Raw genomic sequence first — 23,108 nt, 5'->3', positions numbered from 1 at the left:
AAATAATTGTTTGGAGATGGAAAGTGAGCATCGTTTGATAAGCCTTTTTGCTATTCATGACTGAGTCTCTCTTGTTTCACAGGCCTGATGCACCCCTTTAGCATTGACATCTTCGAGGACTACATCTATGGTGTGACTTACATCAACAACATCGTCTTCAAGGTCCACAAGTTCGGCAATGGCTCGGTAGCCAACTTGACATCTGGCACCAGCCATGCCACAGATGTGGTGCTCTACCACCAGTACAAGCAACCTGAAGGTGAGTATGGTAGTGTTCGGTGGGGGAGCGCAGAATGACTTGTTGTGCAGTACCATTTTTCATGGCTGTACTGATGAGTTAAATCTATTCGTTTTTTGAAGTCCCTGCCAAGGGACCATCAGTGAGCTCCTCAGGGCAGCCCTTGTTTAGACTCCCTTTGAGAGCTGTTACAATGCTACTGGTTGGTCTGCTGTGTAGCACTCTCATTCTCAACATTATCCTATATCACGTAGCATAGGTTAGCAACTGAATACCCTGTTTCATTTCATTCAGTCACATTGGGAGTACCTTCATTCTTATCACTACCTCTCCATTGTCATTGCCCATTACCACTGCATAGGATGTGCATTGCAACAAGGAGAAGGAGTTCACAAAAAATTGTTTGTCAACTCTTCATCTAACAGTCTTTTGAATCTATGCTAAAGGTTCATTTTGATTCATGTCTACCATAACTCAATACCCTTCTGCTCTTTCACTCTCCCTGAGCTCCCTCGTTGGCAAATTTTTTGCCGATAAGGCAGGGAAGTGAAGACTGATAGCCTATTGTAGGAAACTGGATCTGTATATGGTATTATCACTAGTTAGTTAGACAGTGCACAGGGTCCCGTGTACAGGGCTCAATGTAAAACCCAAAGTGCTCTAATAGTGGTAGTGTAGGCAAGCAGTCTTGGGCCTAACGCAGAGTGTAAGACATTCATTGTACAACAGTGATTAATAATGGGCACACAACTCAAGAAGACGATCCAGACCAATTTTAGAAAAACTTACTTTGAATTTTTTTTGAAGAACAAGATCTTTGCAATAAGGTAAGTACGTTTTCAAATAAAAAAAATACCTTTCACTGTGAAATATCACCATTTAGAAACTTTCCAGTACAGTTGAATATTATCTTATAGGGATAGTAATATTGTGGTTAAACAGGAAAGTAATGTACTTACAATCCCAGTCTTAGGAATGAAAAGTCAGCAAGGAGCAGGTGAGTACAAAAACTGTACCACCAGTGACTCTGGGGCATCCACGTGCAGAGGTCAAAATCTGAGTTCGGCCCAATTCTTTCCATTGGAGACGGGGGTGCCTGGAGCCACACTGCTTAGAGGTAAGTAGATCGGTTGCAGGGGCCAAGCTTTGCAGATTAGGACAAGTGCATGGGGCTCAAAGCAGCACCAAACATACACCATCAGCTGCACAGGGGCGGCCGGGTGCAAGGTGCAATTTCGAGGTTGTGCGCCCAATGCTATTCAATGGGGATTCTTTTTTGGGCGAACTGTCTGCAGGTATGGCATCCGAGGTTGCAGGAGTGGGACCAATGACAGCAGATGTAAGTACTGATGTAGAGGGTCGTAGTGAGTATGTTGATTCAGCTCACCAAGGCCCAGGGGCTTTGGGTGCATAGCAGCCTTTTGACGTCTGAGTCTTTCTTAATTGGAGCCAGTCGGGGGGACCCTCTGTAGACACACTTCAGGCACCGCCGTGGAGATCAGGAGAGGTCAGCCATCGCTGAGCAGGAGGCCAGGATCGCTGAGGATACTTCACTGCACAGGTGAGCCACTCGGGCCGGGAGCATCGGGTGCAGAGTGGGCATGGATCACGATTCCAGCTGGATCTGTACCCTTGGAGTCGGTTTCTTCTGGACAGGTCTGATGTCCATGGGATATTGGAGTCTTTTTCAAAGGCAGCATTTCTCCTAGGGTTTTCAGAGGTCATTGGCTGCAAGAAAGGTCACAGGTTCGCAGAAGCTGGAGACCGGCCAGTCCTCATCTTCAGTCTTCTCTTCATCTTCAGTCTTCTCTGCAGGGTTGTCTTCTTGCTTCTTAGGTTGTCACGGATTCTAGGTCTGGGAAAGCCGCTTAAATACTAGATTTAGGGGTGTTTTAGTGGGGTAGCAGGTAGGGCCAATGGGCATTCTCCCTGGGATGACTAGACCCTCTATTATGCCACCCTCCTATCGGAGGGGGCATAGACCTAGCCCTGATTGTAGGTATCCCTCCATCTACAAGATGACAGGGACTGAAAGATGTGATTCACCTCGCCTCCCTCACCTTTAGGGGTGGAGTTGGCAGAGGTGGGCACACCTCATATTCTTCTGAGTTTTCCAGCTGGTTTTCCTGCCCAAAGCAGGAGTGCAAACCAGGGGCTGCCATCTGCTGCTAGCAGCAGAGGCTGGGAGTTGCATTACAAAGGCGGCAGGCCTTTGAAGCTTCCCCTTTCAAGCACTTACCCATTCTGGGGGAGGAGGTGTGACAGCTCTGTCCAGGATGTGCAGCGTTTAAGTTCCTGGAGAGCAGGAGCTCTCTACCCTGTGGTCCAGAAACGTGTTTGGTGGTTGCTAGTTGCCTACAGCCGGTCGGAGACAACACCAGGGTTGGTAGGTTTTCAGAGGGCACCAGGGATATGGTTTAATAAATCGCACACTGGTGTCGGTGTGGATTTATTTTAAGGAGCTTTTTGGTACCAAACACTCCTGGGTCCTGTGAAACCATCATGGTGCTTTGGAACTCAAGTTGTCAAGTTCCCAGCCAAGGTACTCTCTAAGGCTTCTGAGGCACATACAATATTAGGAATAGCCCCCGATAGTGTAGGGTCAGATCTGCGTATGCACATATATCCACACCTGGTATTTAGTGCACCCTGCCTTAGGGCTGGTAAGGCCTTCTAGAGGAGTGACTGATATATGTCTTCGGCAGTGATAGCTGGCATGGCAGACAGGCAGTGTGCCATGTCGACTGGTAATTTCTCTACCTCACAGCAGTATGCAAGCTGTAGGGGCAGTGGCATGGTCCTAGTGAGGGGGTCACAGGGGACCCCCCTTCAGCCTCCATGCCCTAGGTACCTAGGGTACCACTTACTACGGATTTACAGGGGGCAGAAGTACCAATTGTGGACATGTTTTTAGGGGAAGAACACTGGTACTTGGACCTGGGCAGTATGGACCCAGTACTCTACAGTCAAAGTTGCATCAAAAGCCAGGCAAAAAGTTGGTGGTATTGCAACATAACCCCATTATCTCACACTAAATTTAAGAGGATCGTTTAGACTTTGAGGGAGCTGGAGTATCACCATAAATCGACGCGATTGCCACTTTCTCTGGTCCCTTTCTCTATTTAGAGACTGGAAAAGGTCTAATTTACGTTGGGTGAGGCTCCACTAGTGTAAACATTTGAGTGGACAGCCATCTGCACCACGCCCCTTAGTTGAAAGTGACACTTGTCCCACCATAATTAGGACTTGGTGACTGTCCCATGTTTTTCCTACCCTCAGTCCATAACTCCTAAAAAAAAGGAAGTGGTGGGGCTAACCACTCCCTCGAGGACAACAAACCTGTCCAGAAGAGAGCAAATCCAAATACTCTGGATCAAGGCGAATCTGCGACCACAGCCCAATTCCTCACCCAACGCCCATGGCCCGAGTCTGAGTAGCTCACCTGTGCAGTGAAGTCTCCCCAGCAATCCTGACCTCGTGTCCAGCATTGGCTGACCTCTCCTGCCCTCCATGACTGTACCTGCAGTGTGAATCCAGAGGCTACGCGACAGGTTCTGGTCAGAAGATTCCAATGTCTAAAGGCACCCCTGCATCCGAAACCCCAGGGCCTTGGTGAGGTGAGCTGAACTGATGGCGCCCCTACGACCCCCCTATCCCCAACTTACATCTGCTGTCTTTGGTCTTCCTCCAGTGACACGCCTGCAGCCTCTGTGCCGTCAGGAAAGTCCTCATTGAAAAGCATTGGGCGCCCGATGTAAAATTTGCACCCTGGACCTGGCTGCCCCTGTGCTGCTGGTGGTGTATGTTTGGTGCTGTTTTGCGGTCCACCCTGTGCTTAACCTAACCCCCAAAGCTCGGCCCCTGCAACCAATCTACTTACCTAAAAGTAGTGTGGCTTCAGGCACTCCCTGTCTCCTTTGGAAAGCATTGGGTCGGATCCAATTTTGACCTTTGCACCCGGTCACGCCTGTGCCGCTGGTGGTGCAGTTTTGGTACTTACTTGACGCCTAGCCCATGCTAACTTTTGGATCCAAAGACTGAATCTGTAAGTTCGATACTCACCTATTTAACCGCAATATTGTTTTCCGCATAGGATAAAAGACAGTGTGAAGCAGTTTCTTTCCCCATAGGATAAAAGTAGATGGTGTGAAAAAGTATCTAAGAGTCAATTTTATAAAGGGAAAAGTATTTTTAATTAAAAACGTACTTACCTTATTACGAAGACCTTGGTCTTAAAATAAAGTACATACAAAGTATAATTTTTAAATATCAAATTGGTCTGTATCTCCTTCTTGAATCGTGTGTCCTTTATGGATCATGTGTGTGCAATAAATGTCTTGCACTCCTCTGATTTAGGCCTGAGGCTGCTCGTTCACACTACCACTAATAGAGTACATTGCGTTTTGCATTGAGCCCTGTACACTTTTGGGGAACCGCTGGACTAGTTATTGCCACCTAGTGGAAATATCATTTACAGGGCTGGCTTCCTACACATGCTAGTTGGTCCCACATGAGGCAGGCAACCATAGTACATAACACTACTAGAGTTGTCAGTACTACTACCCAACAGACAAGACCTCCTCACTTAGAACCAAGGAGCAGTAAGACAACCAAACCCCACATCTCTCAATCTTGCAATTTAGTTCCTGAGGTCTTAGAATATGGATACCTAAATCTACCACACAAATGTATGGATATCTCAAAAGAAGCAAGAAGACCCAGAGCACTTACAGGCTATGCAGCAAAGTGGAAACGCTTTGTTCATTATTTTCCCTCAAAAGATATTGATCCACTAAATGCATCACTTCAAAACATTCTATGTTACCTGCTTCAATAACAAGCTGTAGGGTTAGCTTTTACTTCTATAAAAATGAATCTTACAGCGTTATTCAGAATTCTCGTGATTAAAGCTTTTCTACAAGGACTTAAGAGGCATTGCACATAGAGCTCTGCCCACACCAGTGTGGAATCTTAATATTGTGCTAACAAGGTTAATAGCCATTTGAACAATTACACACATGTCCACTACAATTTCTGTAATGGAAACTTGCTTGAAATTACTTCTCACAGAAGAGTGGGAGAAATTCAAGCACTAACTCTAGAGGAACCATTTCTCCAAGTACATAAAGAGAAAGCAGTTTTAAGAACTAATCCTAAATTTCTACCTAAGGTAGTATCGCATTTTCACATGGCTCAATATGTTGAATTGCCTGTATTTTTTTCCTCAATCAGATTTAGTGGCAGAAAGAGCATTACACGCATGTGATGTTAAGAGAGCGCTAATGTACTATATAGATAGAACATAATCCTTCCAGAAAACTCGACAACTGTTTGTGGCATTCTCCAAACCACATAATGGTAAAGAAATTTCCAAATCAGGTGTTGTACGTTGGATAGTAAAATGCATCCAAACTACTATGGTAAAGCCAAAAGACCCCTCCCTATCCTGCCAAAAGCCCACTCTACATGCAAAAAGGGGTGTATATGGCATTTCTAGGGAACATTCCAATAGCTGACATATGTAAAGCAGCTACATGGACTACACCAGATACATTTACAGGATATTACTTTGTAGATGTTTTGTTACGACAAGCAAATGTTGATCAAGCATTATATGTACATTATTTCAGACAAATGCACTAGGCACAACTTAGTGCTAAGCATGTGTATCTACAGCCACACATGCCATCAAACGGTGAATGTTACCCTGTAAGCATCTGTTTGTGGAATATAGTGCTGTAGATTTACACTCACCCACCCTCTTCCCCAGTGACCTCTGCATCTGAAAGAAACACGTTAATGTTAGATTCCTTACCTTAGAATATCCCCAGGCGTCAGTCTGGATCCGGAAACTTTTGCGTAGCAGTACCCCTGCGCGTCGGTAGGCGTCGTCTGCAGGCGTCCCCTGCGGCTCCGCGTCCGTCGTCGGCGTCGTGCGCCGTGATGACGTCGCTGGAGTACATAGACGCCGCCTCCGCGCGCTGACGTCAGTTCTTCTTTTTTCCGCGCCAGTGGACGCAGATCTGAAGAGCAGTACTCCGGTCTTTGACCAAGTTTTTCGATTGTTTTTTCTCTATTGTGCCTGATAGGATGCCTGGGTTTAAGAATTGCGATGACTGTGAGCGCACGATGTCGGTCACAGACCATCACCGCCTCTGTCTCCGGTGTCTGGGCCCCGACCACGACGTGGACTCCTGCGTCGACTGCCGGGCCCTTACCAACAAGGCTAGGCGGGAGCGGTCCCGCAAGCTACTGGAGCTCCGGGTGTCGGCCCCACGTCGGGACCGGGAGCGGTCCCGGTCCGGCCGGAGGTCGAGAGAGCGTTCGAGGGAGCGGTCGCGGAGCCGCGCCGGGCGCTCCGGAAGTCGACACCACTCGTCAGGCTCGTCAGGTAGGAAGCACAAGAAGTCGGGGCGTCGTCATCGTACCCCCGACTCCCCCCGACGCTCGCGCGATGGGGCCGGGGGCTCGGGTGACCCCAACCCCGCGGCTCCGCGAGAGTCGCCGGCGCGGCCTGCCTCATACCCTCCGGTCCCTGGGCATGGCGCGACGCCTGAGGAGATCGAGGCGTTCCTCATGGCCATGAGGGCGCTCGCTTCTCCGACGGGGCCTACGGCGCCTTCGGGCCCAGTGCTACCGTCTGGGGGCCCTGGCGGTTCGGGTGTCCCTGCCTCGGCGCCGTCGGGTGCTCCGGCCCCGGCGCCGCCGACGGCTCCGACCCCGGCGCCGCAGGGGCCTTCGGGATCGGCGCCGGCTGGTCTTCCGGCCTCCCCGGCGCCGTTGCCATCGGGGTTACCCCCGACGCCGCCCCCGCGCGGCGCCGGTTCTCCGCTGCCGGTTCCGGCCGGCGGTGGGGTTCCGACGCCGGCTCCGGGCGGCGCCGTCCCCTTACCTTCTCCGACGCCGGACGCGGCGCCGGACGGGCGTCGCTCGACGCCGGTCCCGGCGCCGATGGGGCCCATGAACCCCGAGGAGCCGGTCTTCATCATTGACTCCGAATACGGAGAGGATGAGGAGTACGGTGAAGGTTGGGAGGGGTCCGAGGACCCTCTGGCTCGCGAGTGCCAGTATGACCCGGACTGGACAGGTGACTTGGGGGATGCCAGTGGTTTGGACGACTCTCCTAACCCTGGTTTGATCTCTCCTCCTTCCGTGGCATCGGTGGAGGGAGCTGCCTATTCTGTGGTGCTGATGAGGGCTGCCAAGGCCTTAAACCTTGAGCTCCCCGTCGCGGCCGTGAGGCCTAACATCCTCACCAAGGTCTTCAAACCGCAGTCATGCCCACTGGAGCCACTGCTGCCGTTTAATGAAGCCTTGTCTGACGTTCTGTTGGGCACGTGGTCCAGGCCCGCTTCAGGTGCGCCTGTTGATCGGAACGTGGCCAGGCGCCACCGTCCTTGTCCGGACGACCCCAAGTACCTGTCTACCCACCCCACTCCTGAGAGTCTGGTGATCCAGGCCTCGACCTCCCAGTCCGCATTCCCGTCGGCCCCGCCCGACCGGGAATCCAAGAGGTATGACCAGTTTGGCAAAAAGGTCTTCTCGTCCATTAGTTTGGGCCTGCGGTCTTGCAACACCGCCTGCCTCTTGGGCCGCTACACCCACTCTGTGTGGGATACGGTCGCGGAGCTGCTGCCAGAATGCCCCATGGAGGTGCGGGCAAAGCTCGGTCAGGCTGTGGCTGAGGGCCGAGATGCAGCGAAATATTCAATTCGGTGTGGTCTTGATACGACCGACTCGCTGGGCAGAGCTATGTCTACGACGGTGGCGATTCGTCGCCACGCCTGGCTGAGATCCGCCAATTTTTCGGCTGATGTCCAGAATACCCTGATGGACATGCCGTTTGATGGCTGTCACCTGTTCGGTGACAAAGCGGACCACGCGCTGGAACGCTTCAAGGACTCCAGGGTCACGGCCAAGTCCTTGGGTCTCTCGACCCAGCGTCAGCAACCGGGTTCGTTTCGTCCCTTTCGTGGCCAAGGAAGGGGCGCCCCCACACGTGCTGCCAGCCACGCGCCGCAACAATCCTTCCAACGCGGTGGCGGCCGTGGAAACCGCCGTGGTGGCGGTCGGGGACAACGGCGGGGTCAGACCACACCTTCCCCCGCAGCATCTACCCCAAAATCCTCCTAGTCCGTGCTTTCGGCCCCATGTGACGCCAGTGGGTGGCAGGGTTCGCCATCACCACGCTCACTGGCGCACGATCACTTCGGACAGGTGGGTGCTGCAAATCGTCCGAAGGGGCTACTCCCTCCCCTTCGAGACCTCTCCTCCAGCCATGCCACCGCAGAACCACTGTGTGTCGGGGGACCACTTGACACTTCTGCAGGAGGAAGTTACGGCCCTCTTGGCCAAGGGGGCCATCGAGCGCGTTCCTGGGCCAGAAGTAGGGCGTGGTTGCTATTCCCACTACTTTCTGGTGCCCAAGAAGGACAAGGGGGGCCTACGTCCTATCTTGGATCTAAGGGACGTCAACGGCTTCCTCCGGAAGGAGAAGTTCAAGATGTTGACGTTAGCTCAGGTCTTGGCTGCTCTAGACCCACAAGACTGGATGGTAGCGTTGGACTTGCAGGACGCCTATTTTCACATCCCCGTCCTGCCGGCCCACCGGCGTTACCTGCGGTTCACGGTAGGCCTGGAGCACTTTCAGTTTATCGTGCTCCCCTTCGGCCTTACCAGCGCCCCACGGGTGTTCACAAAGGTGATGGCGGTGGTCGCAGCCCATCTGCGCAGGTTGGGGGTTTCAGTCTTCCCCTACCTAGACGATTGGTTGTTGAAGGCGGGCTCGCCCCAAACAGTCGTCCACCACCTTCAGATGACGGCAGACCTCTTGCACGAACTGGGGTTCTCCATCAACGTGCCGAAATCACACCTGTGTCCCTCTCAAAAGCTCCTTTTCATCGGAGCGGTTCTGGACTCGGCGCAGTTTCGGGTTTATCCTCCGGAACGGCGGGTTCGGGATATTCCGGCTTTGATTCCCATCTTTCAGCCGCTATCCCGAGTCTCGGTCAGGTTGACGCTGCGGCTGCTGGGACTGATGGCTTCCTGCATCCTTCTGGTGCATCACGCCAGGTGGCGGATGCGGGCTCTGCAGTGGGACCTGAAGTTTCAGTGGGCCCAGCATCAGGGCAACTTGTCCGACCACGTCTTGATCTCGGAGGGCACTGCGAGACAACTGCAGTGGTGGCTTACGGACCGCGATTGGGTCAGGGGCAAGTCCCTCTCCCTTCCCCAACCGGAGCACGTTGTCGTGACGGACGCGTCCCTCCAGGGCTGGGGTGGCCACTTGGGAGAGGCAGAGATCAGAGGCATCTGGTCTCCGGCGGAGTCCCGGCTCCATATCAATCTGTTGGAGCTGCGGGCGATTCGTCTGGCACTATAGGCATTCCTCCCCTTTGTCAACGGGAGTGTAGTGCAGGTGTTCACCGACAACACCACCGCCATGTGGTACTGCAACAAACAGGGCGGAGTGGGGTCGTGGACCCTTTGCCAGGAGGCTCTGCGCCTCTGGCAATGGCTGGAACGTCAGGGCGTGACTCTGACGGTTTAACACCTGGCAGGTTCTCTGAACGCCAGGGCGGACGAACTCAGCCGTCGGTGCTCGATGGATCACGAATGGCGTCTGTACTCGGACGTGGCGCAAGGCATCTTTCTGCAATGGGGAGAGCCTTGGTTAGATCTATTCGCCACAGAAGAGAACGCGCAATGTCATCAGTTCTGCGCGTTGGAGTTTCCAAGACGGCACTCGCACGGCGACGCCTTTCGGCGCGAGTGGAGTTGCGGTCTGTTATACGCCTTTCCGCCTATACCACTTCTGCCCAGAGTGCTGAAGAAGATCAGGCGCGACCGGGCCCAAGTTATCCTTGTGGCTCCGGACTGGGCTCGAAGGTACTGGTATCCCGAGCTACTCAGCATGTCAGTCGGTCCCCCGATCCGCCTGCCCCTTCAGGAGGACCTTCTGTCGCAGCAGCAGGGGACGGTCCTCCACCCGAACCTGTCCAGTCTCCACCTCCATGCTTGGAGATTGAGCGGCGGCAGTTGAGGCCATTTGACTTGCCTCCTGAAGTCTGTGATGTTATTCTGGCAGCCAGGCGTCCCTCCACTAAGTCGGTATACGCCTGTCGGTGGAACAGATTTGTGACATGGTGCACAGCAAAGGCTGTGGACCCTCTTTCTGCCCCTCTTTCGGAGGTTCTTCTGTTTCTTCTTTCTCTTGCCCAGCAGGGCTCTGCTCTGGGCACTATCAAGGGCTACCTTTCTGCCCTTTCAGCCTTTTTGAGGCTTCCTGATCAGCCTTCTTTGTTCAAATCCCCGATTGTAACTCGATTCTTGAAAGGCATCACTCACATGTTTCCACCTGTTCCGTTTGTGATGCCTCAGTGGGATTTGAACCTGGTTCTAACTTTCCTGATGTGTGCTCCCTTTGAGCCCCTTCATTCTTGCCCTCTCCGTCTCCTGACTTTAAAGACGGCTTTCCTGGTTGCCATCACCTCTGCCAGGAGGGTGAGTGAGCTCCAGGCTCTTTCTGTCCAACCTCCTTTCCTGTCCATTCATCCTGACAAGGTGGTTCTGAGGACTAGACCTTCTTTCCTGCCCAAGGTTGTTTCGGCCTTTCACATCGGGCAGTCCGTCACCCTCCCTTCCTTCTTCCCGCCTCCGCATCCTTCAAAGGATGAAGAGCGGCTCCATCGTCTGGACCCAAAACGTGCGCTTTCATTTTACATGGATCGCACACGCCAGTTCCGGGTGGATGACCAACTGTTTGTTGGCTACGTGGGTGCGAAGAAGGGACGGGCGGTTTGTAAACGAACCATCTCTCGATGGGTCGTCCTCTGCATCAAAGCGTGCTACTCTTTGGCTCGGAAGGAGCCTCCTGTTGGGCTGAGGGCCCATTCCACTCGGGCCACGGCGGCTACTACTGCCCTGGGCCGGGGAGTCCCCTTGCAGGACATTTGCCAGGCGGCTACGTGGGCCTCGCTGCACACCTTTGCGAGGCACTACTGCCTGGACAGTCAAGTCCGGAGGGATGGCTTCTTTGGCCGTTCTGTCCTCCAGGACTTTCTGGTGTAGTTTTGTATTGGTTCGCAGACCCACCACCGGGGTTGGTATTGCTGGGGTATGTATTCTAAGGTAAGGAATCTAACACTAACGTGTTTCTTTCAGATGAACAAGTTACTTACCTTCGGTAACGATATATCTGTAAGAAACATTAGTTAGTGTTAGATTCCTTACCGAACCCACCCATCCTCCCCGTTCTGCGAACTGATACCTAGGGTTAAGGTCATCCCTTTCAGGGCCCTAGTTTTTACATGGCACCAGTGTTGGTTCTCTCATGGCTCTGCGTCTCCTGGCGCGGAAAAGCTGTGTGCAAAGAACTGACGTCAGCGCGCGGAGGCGGCGTCTATGTACTCCAGCGACGTCATCACGGCGCACGACGCCGACGACGGACGCGGAGCCGCAGGGGACGCCTGCAGACGACGCCTACCGACGCGCAGGGGTACTGCTACGCAAAAGTTTCCGGATCCAGACTGACGCCTGGGGATATTCTAAGGTAAGGAATCTAACACTAACTAATGTTTCTTACAGATATATCGTTACCGAAGGTAAGTAACTTGTTCTTCTTGCATTTATATACATCATATATTACATGGTCATCTACATAGAATACACTGTCCTTTCACTCCATCCTCACCCGCAGAGCGGAAAACAATGTAACAATGAAGTCGATCACCATTTGCACTACAAGCAAGGGGAGGAGTCACTATACCTCGTGACTAGAAAGACTTAGAAGAAAAACAACTTGCACACTTCTCAACCCAACACTTGATGGCGGACTTATGCTAAGCATGTGAATCTACAGCTCTACATGCCACCAACAGATGCTTACACAGTTAAGTATCATTCACTATAGATATATATATACAAATTCTGCTGATCAAGTGGCTCCCTCTCACGAGGGCTCAACTCTTCGTTGGAATGTTTTGCGGCACGAGTCCAGCCGCTGAGGGAAGCCAGCCGCTTCAGTGCGGACCCGTGATAGCTCCTGATGGCGCTATCTCTACACGGGAGATCGGAGTCCGGGAGTGGGTGGTCATAGACAGCAGGTCACCCAGGACAATAGTGCATCAGCCCACATGGGTATACTAACTTTGTTTTATTGACTGCTACACTCAAGGGCTCACTTGAGCCATGCACTACAGGAACCAGAACTCCGCGTCCAGCGGACACGCCCACATGGGCAGGACCTTTAATAAAAGTGCATGGTTAACCTTCAACCTTGAATGTATGCAGACGCCATTGATAAAGGAACAAGATTCCGAAACCGGTCTGGCGTGGTGAAGGACACGAGATGACTGTTTCCCTGCGTTTTCAGCTGCACTCGCTCCTTATGAAATGGATGCAAATTCTGCTGATCAAGTGGCTCCCTCTCACGAGGGCTCAACTCTTCGTTGGAATATATATATATATATATATATATATATTACGCCACAAGCCTCCAGTTTCGCCGAAGGAAGGAGCCACAAACAGGGATTCTCAAATGGGGTTCTTTATTTGAAAGAGCAGGTAAGGCGTAATGCATTTCGGTAAGAACCTTCTTCAGACTCCTGCTGCACAGCTGAAAGTCCACGCAGCCCAGCATAATTTGTAATCTGCAATGCTCCCAATCCTTGGAGTAAACGCCCCCCAGGGTCATGTGATCGTCCACCTGGTTGTTGCGTTAGTCTTACATTCCAAGTCCCAGAATTCTGTTTGGCTGGGTAGGTTTTGACGCGGGGAAACCAAAGATGAATCTTTGTGTCTTTCGGCGTATGCAGCGCTGGACAAACTTCATTCAGCTGGAATTATTTCATTAAAAGCCTCTTGGGTCCCTGCATTACGTTCCCCCTGCAGGGTACCAGTCCGCCGGTCGTGGATTGGCAAAAGTTCACCAATTACATCCGTGAAGTCATGAAACTGCCATGTGACAGCGTCCCAAGCTAGACTGGCCTCTGTAGGTGTTCTGCCGATGAGTCAATACCTTGACAAACACCAAAAACTGCTTGCGCAGACGCCAGGAAAATCGGCAGCCACTTTATGGAACGGTGCTCCTGTCCGTGTCTTCTGGCCGACACCTAAAATTTGCCACAAGCCTCCAGTCTCGCCGAAGGAAGGAGTCACAAGCAGGGATTCTCAAATGGGGTTCTTTATTTGAAAGAGCAGGTAAGGCGTAATGCATTTCGGTAAGAACCTTCTTCAGACGCCTGCTGCACAGCTGAAAGTCCACGCAGCCCAGCATAATTTGTAATCTGCAATGCTCCCAATCCTTGGAGTAAATGCCCCCCAGAGTCATGTGATCGTCCACCTGGTTGTTGCGTTCGTCTTACACTCCAGGTTTTGACGCGGGGAAACCAAAGATGAATCTTTGTGTCTTTCGGCGTATGCAGCGCTGGACAACCTTCATTCAGCTGGAATTATTTCATTAAAAGCCCCTTGGGTCCCTGCATTACGTTCCCCCTGCAGGGTACCAGTCCGCCGGTCGTGGATTGGCAAAAGTTCACCAATTACATCCGTGAAGTCACAAACTGCCATGTGATATATATATATATATATATATATATATATATATATATATATATATATATATATATATATATATATATATATATATATATATATATATATATTCACTGAAAAAACCATAGGTTATAGACCATATATAGTTAGGAATTCGCATTTACAAAACCTTATTTTACTCACACAAAACCATTGAAATTCCATATATAGTTAGTTGCACTAACTATATATCGCGCACCCGCAATCCACTGCTGATGATGTCACATATTACATCATTCATGACATGGTCAGTGACATCACTGATGACATCACTGATGACATCTCAAATGACATCACTGATGACATCTCAAATGACATCACTGATGACATCACTGATGACATCTCATTTGACATTACTGATCACATCACTGATGATATCATTCATGTGATAATACGATGAACCTCTTCAGACTCTAATATAACCTTAGATACAATCAGTGATTGTGATTCTCTGGAGTGCGAAACGCGTCACGAGATTTATGAAGGAATAAATCTACCGACTTGGAAATCCTGTGGTGTGTTGTGTGGTCCTTCACCCGAGTGCTCGTGAGGAACGCCGTTACTTTTTGGAGATATATATATATATATATATATATATATATAATCAATCATTGCTGCTTTCCTGTAGGATCTGAGACACCCCTGCAGTCACGGAGAAAGTCTAGTAGAGGGTTGCAAAGCTACTAAAGAGATCTGTATACAGCCTCCACATCACCGTTTTGAATTCGAAGTTGGGCTACTCAGTGTTTAGTAGTTTTCTCCCGGTAACATGACTGCCACAGAGTTACCGTATAGCAGCAGGTATCAAAAAGATGCAACTGTTCAGTGTGCTGTTCAGTCCTCTGCAAGATTCAGTGGATGTTCATGTTTATAGTTAGTTGTCAGCAGTGTTAACACATGTCACGGTTTTCTTGCCGTCACAGCAAAGTGCCTCCAGAGCAGTTGCTGTGTGTTGAATGACTCGGGCATAAAGGTTGTTTTTTTATTTTGAAAAGAAGCATTGGGGTAAGATTCAGTCCGTGAACAGCAAAGATTAAGCTGTCTGCTTTTTCAAAAATGTGCAATGTTTTACTCTCCATCTAAAGTTGAGATAGAAACTAAGTGGAATGTCAGTGTCGCATCACACTGTATTCCTCTGGTCATTACTGTGTTCTGACATATAATGGGCTGGATTAGGATGTCCCTTTCAGAACAAAGTACCTTTGTTTTAAACTATTGCTGTGCTCTGTTCTGTAGAATCACAAACCAGTCATGTGGCTAATGGGGAGAGTTTGGGGTTCACTGAACTTGTTCCCAAGAAGTTTTTTTTATTGCTCATGTCAAGAACTTTAAAGCTTTTGCTGGCTCGGTGAAATGCCACCTTCGAGCATTTTCATACATGCAGCTGTCGATTGCCCCCGCCATCCTCTGAACATGAAACATTGTTTGGGAAACTTAATATTCATCTCTCCCTCCTCGCATGTCGTGAAGGGTGGAAGGAATAAAGGCCCAGCGTTCAGCAGTCCTAAGCAGTATTCCGGCTTGGAGCAGCTGTCTGAAGATATTAATTCAGGGGTTTCATCTTTAATCAGGTGCATTATGCAGAAATATTTAGGGCACATCGGGGAGCTTCTCGGAGAAAGAAAGGTCTTTGCAATGTGACAAAATGCTTGCATCTCTATATTTCTTCTCCCGGGGGTGTTTTATAACTCGAACACCCATCGCCCCCCCCCCCCACCTCCGCCCCCAACCCCCCCTTCATGTTCATACCATTACTCAAATATATTTATGTATGTGTGTCTGTATGTTAGTTACCTACGGATGATTGCCATTAGGTAGTTATAGTTCTAGTTAGGGACCAACTTTTCCCATAGGCAAAGCATTTTTTGTTTTGCTAATAACTGTGGCGCCATTTGGCGAATATTCACAAAATGTTCAAAACTAGTGTACCAGCTACTTCAGCATTTTGGAAAGTTTCATGGTGATTTTTCAAGTGGCTGTTTAGGCAAAGGGGGTACCCAAAATGGGTTTTCCAGATACAGTGTCATTGGGGACTTTGCAGTTTTGAGACACAACTATAGCCCGAACCGCTAAACAGAATTTCACCAAATTTTGCAGAAAGGTAGGTTCGAGGCATATGGGCTGCAGATGGTACATTTATGAATAGATCGCCATCTGGTGTTGGGCTCGGATGGTTGCACTTGTTTTTCTCTTGGAGAAGTCTTTTGTTGTCACAAGACTGATGACTCCTCCTTTGGTTGCTAGTGCGCATGGGCATCGGCTCCATCCTTAGATAGTTTTTTTCCGCCATGGGGTTCGGATGAGGATTGAAGCGCTCCCGATCGACTTCGGGAAAAAAGTGATATTTGCAGAAAGGTAGTTATTAGTCTACAATGAACCATTTTTGTGTAAATTTCTTAAGAAGCTTGGGAGTTGTCAAAGAACGAAAAATGTAGCTGTGTAGGGATACCGATCCACCTGCGGGGTATCTGCAGATATGAGGGCAAAAGCAATTTTTTTATTTTATTTATTTTATATGCTTATAAAGCGCCAGACTAGACCCCCGAAGGGGTATCTCCGCGCTATAACTGCAGATGGAATTGAGAGTAAAAAAAGTGTCCAGAGATAGAATGACAATTAATAGCTGGGAAACAGATGGGTTTTTAAGTTTTTTCTAAACATCATGTGGTTGGTGATTGACCTCAGTTCGGGCGGCAGTGAGTTCCATAGGGTAGGTCCGGTGTGGGCCAGTGCACGGCCACCTTGTCTGGTTTTCTTAATTCTGGGTATTTTGAGTAATTGCTGGTTGCTGGAGCGCAAAGAGCGTCCTGGGATGTAGGGCTGAAAAATGTCTATGAAATACTTAGGGCCCATCCCCATTCGGCTCTTGTGTATAATACACAGAATCTTGAACTGAACTCGCTTCTTCACAGGAAGCCAGTGAAGCTGAGACAGTAGGGGGCAGGATGGTGTCCTGGGTGGAGCATTCATGACGATCCTTGCGGCAGTATTTTGAATGACCTGCAATTTCTTGAGTTGCTCCTCATTGGCTCCGTGGAGCAATCCATTGCAATAGTCGACCCTACTGATAACAAGAGCCTGCACCAGAGTTTTTTTGTGGTGATCCGGGAGATAGGGAAAAACACGTCTTAGCATCCCTATGGCCCGGAAACAGGTGCCGGCTACTTGATTGACGTGGTCCTTGAAAGTGAGTTGTTGGTCAAATAATACTCCCAAATTCTTGACCTTACTTTTGGGGGTGGGAACAGGACCTAGTTCCAGAGGCCACCAGTCTGATGACCAGTGTGTCATCGCTTGACCGAACAACATAACTTCGGTTTTCCCGACATTACAAGCAAGGTCCTGATTGGATGGTCAAAACCTGAACAAAAAGCTTACGCTGACATTTTTTTAATTCTCGGTTGGCCCAGGTGTGAGGGGTTGAGAAATAACATGAGGAATCTGGATAGAGGTATCCTGACCCCTTAGGACACATAGAGGGGTCTCAAACAATTGGCCACATTTTTTTCTTTTTCAGGGGGCCAAACCTCGGATTCACTGCGGTGCTTAACACAGCTCCCAGCGTAAATCTGCGGATCCGAAAGCAAAGAAGAAAAATAATACACCCACTTGTGCTTTTGTAGTTGTATTAATGTACAATAAATATATATTACTTTACGTTAAAAATACAGATATTCATTGAAAAATCCAAAGGTTACAGAGATGTTCTAGTTAGCCTGACCTTTCACCCATACAAAACCATAGAAATTCAACAGTTATAATTATAGATATACTTATCTGAAGAAACTACAACTTGTGCCATTAAGTAAGTTTAGGCCAAGTGTTATAGTTTCTTAACATAATTATAAGTATAGCTATGACTGCCGAATTTCTACGATTTTGTATGGGTAAACCTCAACCTAATTATACCGTCCCTGTAACCTTTGGTTTTTTTTTGGTGAATTTTATATATATATATATATATATATATATATGTATGCGTGTGTATATGTGTATATATATATGTGTGTATATATATATATATATATATATATATATATATGTATATGTATATATATATATATATATATATATATATATGTGTATATATATATGTGTATGTGTGTATTTTTCTCACACACACACACCTCCACTGCAGCATCAGCTATTCCGGAGTTCGGTCCTTCCTCTGATCATATCACTAAACCAGCGGTTTACATAGTTAATCTATTTTGCTCCCATACAGGCTGCAATTGATTTTTATCAAGGACAGCCCACTAAACTGCTGTATGCCAGCTCAACTTGATTAACACAAGAGCCCTCTTCTTATGATATTCTGGATCCATTCCTGATCACCACCTCCCAATCCACTTCGACGATCTCATTGCCAGGCACCAGATAATTTCCTCCACCATCACTGTGATGACCTAACTGCCCATGCTCCTGATGACGTCTTTTGCGGATTATCTCCCCGATCGATCACATTTCTTGCCATCTTGATGTCCTTGACCACCCTACTCTGCTGTTTTTCATCTCCCCTACCTGTTGTGTCTCTCCCCACTCGGTGCAGCATATACCCTGCGTCCAGAATGACCAAGTACCCCATCTCTATTTTCTGGTGTAGTGTGCGCTCCATCAGATACATTCTGGTATGGTAGGGTGCAGTTCTATAGTATTTTATTCTTTACATGTTGACTTTTTGTTCTGACTTTTCTTTTTTTTCTCTTCCATCCTAGTGACCAACCCCTGCGACAGGAAGAAATGCGAATGGCTCTGCCTGCTGAGCCCCAGCGGGCCTGTGTGCACCTGCCCAAATGGCCACCGACTAGACAATGGCACCTGTGTGGCCGTCCCACTGCCGACACTTTCTCCAGGCTGTACGTAGCAGGGGAAATATGGGACATGGTATAGGGAGGGGGGAAGGTCGCATCTTATGTGATGGAAGGTATGTTTACTACACAAGTTACACAAGAAGAAATATATCTCTATTCAATTTTCCTATAGTGTCACATTTTCTATAGGGATCATGGCTGCTGTTGCCAGACCACTATCATTACTCTTCTGTGGCGATCCATATCTCATACATGGGTCGTGGAATAACACCCCCAACCCCTCCTAAATTTTTGCCAAGTCAAAGAAGATTTGAAACCCTGGTATTGTTATGAAAGTTTCTGATCTTTTGGACGAAAAGTGTGGTGATTAAGTACATTTTACTATTACAGGCAAATCCATAAAGAGAACAATAGTGGTAACTTTGGGCCTTATTTACAGTTTGGCAGACGTGGGATATGTAACAAAAAGCGTTGAGGCTTCATTACTTTCTAAATAGGTGATGGGAGGGCGTCTGTTGCTTTTTGTACAATGTCCAACACCTACTAAACTGACAAGGCAATATGTCAAGTGTTAACTATTGAAGGTTGGGTTGGCTTCTGCATTGCTCATTGGGGACAGTGGAGCTTTTTCAATACTTACCCGCTTTCTATTGGAAACAACCAGCATTAGCTTACCAGACTGAGACTAGAGGATCACTGTAAGGAATACACAGAGAAGCCAGGTTATAAAACTGGGGGTGCTCTAAACTTCATTGTTTTTGCCAGTCAAGAGGGTATTCATCTAACGAGATGTTGAGGCACACCACAGAGCTGGTGGCATCATCATAGTTCCTATTGCTCTGTTTTGCTGGCCTTCACTGGGCTTAGAGATCAGCTTTTCAAATTGGGTGGCCCAAAAAACAGCTAGCAGACTTAATATTTTCCTGCCGTTTTCTCTGCAATTTTATGTTGATTTAAAAAACATAATGGATAAGTTTAGTAATTTGTAAGAGTAATTATTTTGATACTGTAACCGTATCAATTGGCATCAAAGGTATAGATGAGTGTCTACTTGAATAAGGACCTTTCATTCTCAAAGGCTTTCTCTAGTACCTTGTTCTTTTTAATCTCAAACCTTTCATTAAGGTGATCCCTTGTTTCTCTTATAACTCATGCTTGTAATGCTAAGACCACACTACATTCTTTTCCAACATTAGTAAGCTGATGATGGCCTACAATTGTGACACTGGTGCCTGTTTACCTGGCTGCAGTGAGATCATGTAGTCCTCCAAAGCAGCACTTTTTAACCCCGTCTGATATCTGAGTGATCACTAACTCTTCTCTCCCAACCTCTTGTCTCTTTTCAGCCCCTACAGCAGACACTTGCACCCTAGACTGCCAGAACGGTGGTAGCTGCTTCCTAAACGCCCGAAAACAAGCAAAGTGCAAGTGCCAACCACGCTACACTGGCGAGAAGTGCGAAAGTGACCAGTGCCAGGACTACTGCCTGAATGGCGGAAACTGTGCTGCCTCCCCATCCGGTAAGATCTCAACACCTAGGTCCCTGCACCAGTCCTGCCTTGCTGCTGTTTAGCCATCTACTTTCAATTCTCGATGTCATCACTTCACTACAACTCTTTGCTTCCAGTTTTCACCCACCTTCTGATATCTTTGATCCCTTTTTTATTTCTCTTTTTTGTGTTTGTGGTCTTATTTCCTTTCAGCTGCCTCCACTTGTTTAGTTTGTTTTTCTTGGTTATTTGTGTTTTCTCTTACATTTGTAAATGTTATTGAAATTGATACACTACTGTTCGAGGCATATGAGCTACAGATTACACACTGTGCATAGATGGCCACCTAAGGTTGAGCCCGGATGTTTGCAGTTTGTTTTGTTGTAGAAAAGTCTTTGGAAGTCACAGGATAGGTGACTCCTCCGTTTGGATGATACTCTGTGGTACACGGCAGAACTTAAAAGCCAAAAACAGTTAACCAGGAACTTGGAAAGACACTGGCGAAGAACTTATGAAAGTGAAAACAAGGATAAATATAAGAAAGCCCTGGCCACTTATAAAGCTATGATAATAGCAGCAAAAAAAGATTTTTTCACGCGTCACATAGAAACTGCTAAAAATTCTAGCAAACAGCTATATCACATTGCCAAAACCCTTGCGGGCGATGCCCCGGACCTTAACCCACCTCCATCGCAAGCACTATGTGATGCTTTATCGGAGTTCTTTTTTGCAAAGGTAAATGACATCTATCAAGCCTTCAACTTAGATCAGGCTAGTAGTAGTGCTACCACTCCCATGGTCAGTTCCAAAACCACCATGACCTGTTTTAGCCCCCTTACTACTGACCAAATTAAGGGCATAATAACAACGATCAAAGCCGGTTCTGCCCTGGATCCATGCCCAACCTCCGTACTCGCCACTGTACCAGAGACAGTCATCCCCATTATAACCATGGTCTGTAATACTATTCTGGCATCTGGATCCTACCCTGACTCACTAAAAAATACTTTGATCAAGCCTTTGCTCAAAAAGCCTGGGTTAGATAAAAGTGAATTAAAAAACTACCGCCCTATAGCAAGTCTCCCTTTTTTAGCCAAGGTCATAGAAAAGGCTATGAACCAGCAGCTATCAGCTTACATCGAAAACAACAATCTGCTTGATCATACGCAGTTCAGTTTCCGCAAACATCATGGCACTGAAACCGCTCTCATCAAAGCAGCCGATGACATAAGAGTCATTCGCGAACAGGGGGGAACTGCTCTGTTAGTTCTCCTGGACTTGTCAGCTGCTTTCGACACGGTTGACCACAAGATCTTGGTCGACCGTGTCGAGAGGATGGGCATCACACTTCACTTACGGCTAGGGACTTACTTGCTTCCTTTCTGGCCAACAGAACTCAGGCGGTCACAGTGGGCCCCTTCCAGTCGGCTGATCTGTCGCTACCGTGTGGGGTACCCCAAGGCTCATCCCTAAGTCCGATACTATTTAATATATACGTGTCGGACCTTGCTAGTGTCATCAAAGCACACGGGATGGGCCTAACCTCATACGCTGACGACACTCAGCTGGTACTGGCTATAAAGGGCGATGGACAGAGGGTGGCAGAGAAATTCCAAAGCGGGATGATTGCTATCGGCGAGTGGATGGCAAAGAATTGCCTAAAACTTAACTCCGATAAGACGGAGGTGGTCATCTTTGGTAATCTCTCCCCAGCCTGGTCGGCAACCTGGTGGCCATCGGCCTTAGGCACACCTCCCAGCCCCACGGTCAAAGTCAGAAATTTGGGTGTTACCTTCGACGACCAACTAAACTTTATGGCTCATGCAAACAAGGTGGCAGCTAACGCACACTTCAAGCTTAGAATGGTAAGAAAAATCACACCTTACTTGCCAGACTCAGCAGCAAAAACCTTATTCACCTCTCTAGTGCTTACATCGCTAGATTACTGCAACGGTCTGCTGCTCAATGCTCAGAGCAGAGTTACCAAAAAACTACAGACCGTGCAGAATGCTGCCGCTCGCGTTCTGTCAAAAAAACCTAAGTTTGCACCTATTTCAGACAGGCTTAAAAGCTACCACTGGCTGTCCATCCACAACAGGGTAAAATTTAAATCTCTGTGTACCGTATACAAATCTTTACAGGATCAAGGACCTCGATTTCTCAAAAATCAACTGATACCCTACAACCCAACCAGAACTCTTAGATCCACCTCTCTTAACCAATTAATGGTTCAACGAAGCCGAACTGTCTCTTGGGGCGATCGCCGCTTCTCAATTGCGGCCCCCAGACTTTGGAACACTTTACCTAACCATATAAAAACAAGTCCCACACTTCTTCAGTTCAGAAAAAAACTGAAAACCTGGTTATTCAATCAGTAATCCACATCTCCGTTCTTCCTGATCATGGTAAGACATTACTGCATTTCTAGCGCCGAGACGCCCAAGGGTAATTGTACGCGCTCTACAAATGGCATTAATAAATAAATAAATTAATTAATAAATAATAAATACTGCGCATGGGCATCGGCTCAATCCCCAGATTGTTTTTTCCGCCACTGGGCTCGGATGTGTTTCCAGCGCTCCGTGTTGGAACCGATTTCCTTTGGCGCGCAATCCTCACCAACTTACCAAAAAAAATCAGTTTTGAATGCTTTCCCAGTCGCTGCTACTCTTCAACACCGAAGATTTCGATTCTGGTGATTGTCGAAGTCCTTCGGGGCCTAACTAGGCCTCGACTCCAGCTCATTGAAAGGACGCCATTTAAAAAGTGTCCTCAATGTGGGTCACCGACCTTCATGAAGTGTGTAACCTTTGCCTCTCCCGGAGCACGAGGCCAGAGACTGTTCCGCTTGTGCCGCTTTCCGCTCCAAAAAGACTATCCGGGACCGAAGAGCTAGGAGAACAATTGCTCGATCTTCAGCTCCGATTCCGGATGACATCTTTGAAGAAGGCATTGACGTCCCAGAACAACACGACG

At 48.4% G+C, this 23,108-nt stretch overlaps 1 protein-coding gene across 2 annotated transcripts in view; it reads left to right on the top strand.

Annotated features, from left to right (window-relative positions):
- LRP1 (LDL receptor related protein 1) overlaps positions 1-23,108 on the top strand; it is a 1,437,817-nt gene that overhangs the window by 1,311,372 nt on the left and 103,337 nt on the right. For both annotated transcript variants that reach the window (XM_086966724.1, XM_086966716.1), the window contains exons 80-82: positions 83-259; positions 18,547-18,687; positions 19,989-20,162. In XM_086966724.1, coding sequence (XP_086822850.1) covers positions 83-259; positions 18,547-18,687; positions 19,989-20,162 — 492 coding nt within the window. The remainder of the gene's footprint in view (positions 1-82; positions 260-18,546; positions 18,688-19,988; positions 20,163-23,108) is intronic.

The sequence above is a fragment of the Lissotriton vulgaris genome, chromosome 1_1 (genome assembly GCF_964263255.1).
Source record: "Lissotriton vulgaris chromosome 1_1, aLisVul1.2, whole genome shotgun sequence".
In the NCBI taxonomy this organism is placed as follows: domain Eukaryota; kingdom Metazoa; phylum Chordata; class Amphibia; order Caudata; family Salamandridae; genus Lissotriton; species Lissotriton vulgaris.
The sequence above is the reverse complement of the archived record's forward strand: the minus strand, read 5'-3'. Positions and strand labels throughout refer to the sequence as shown.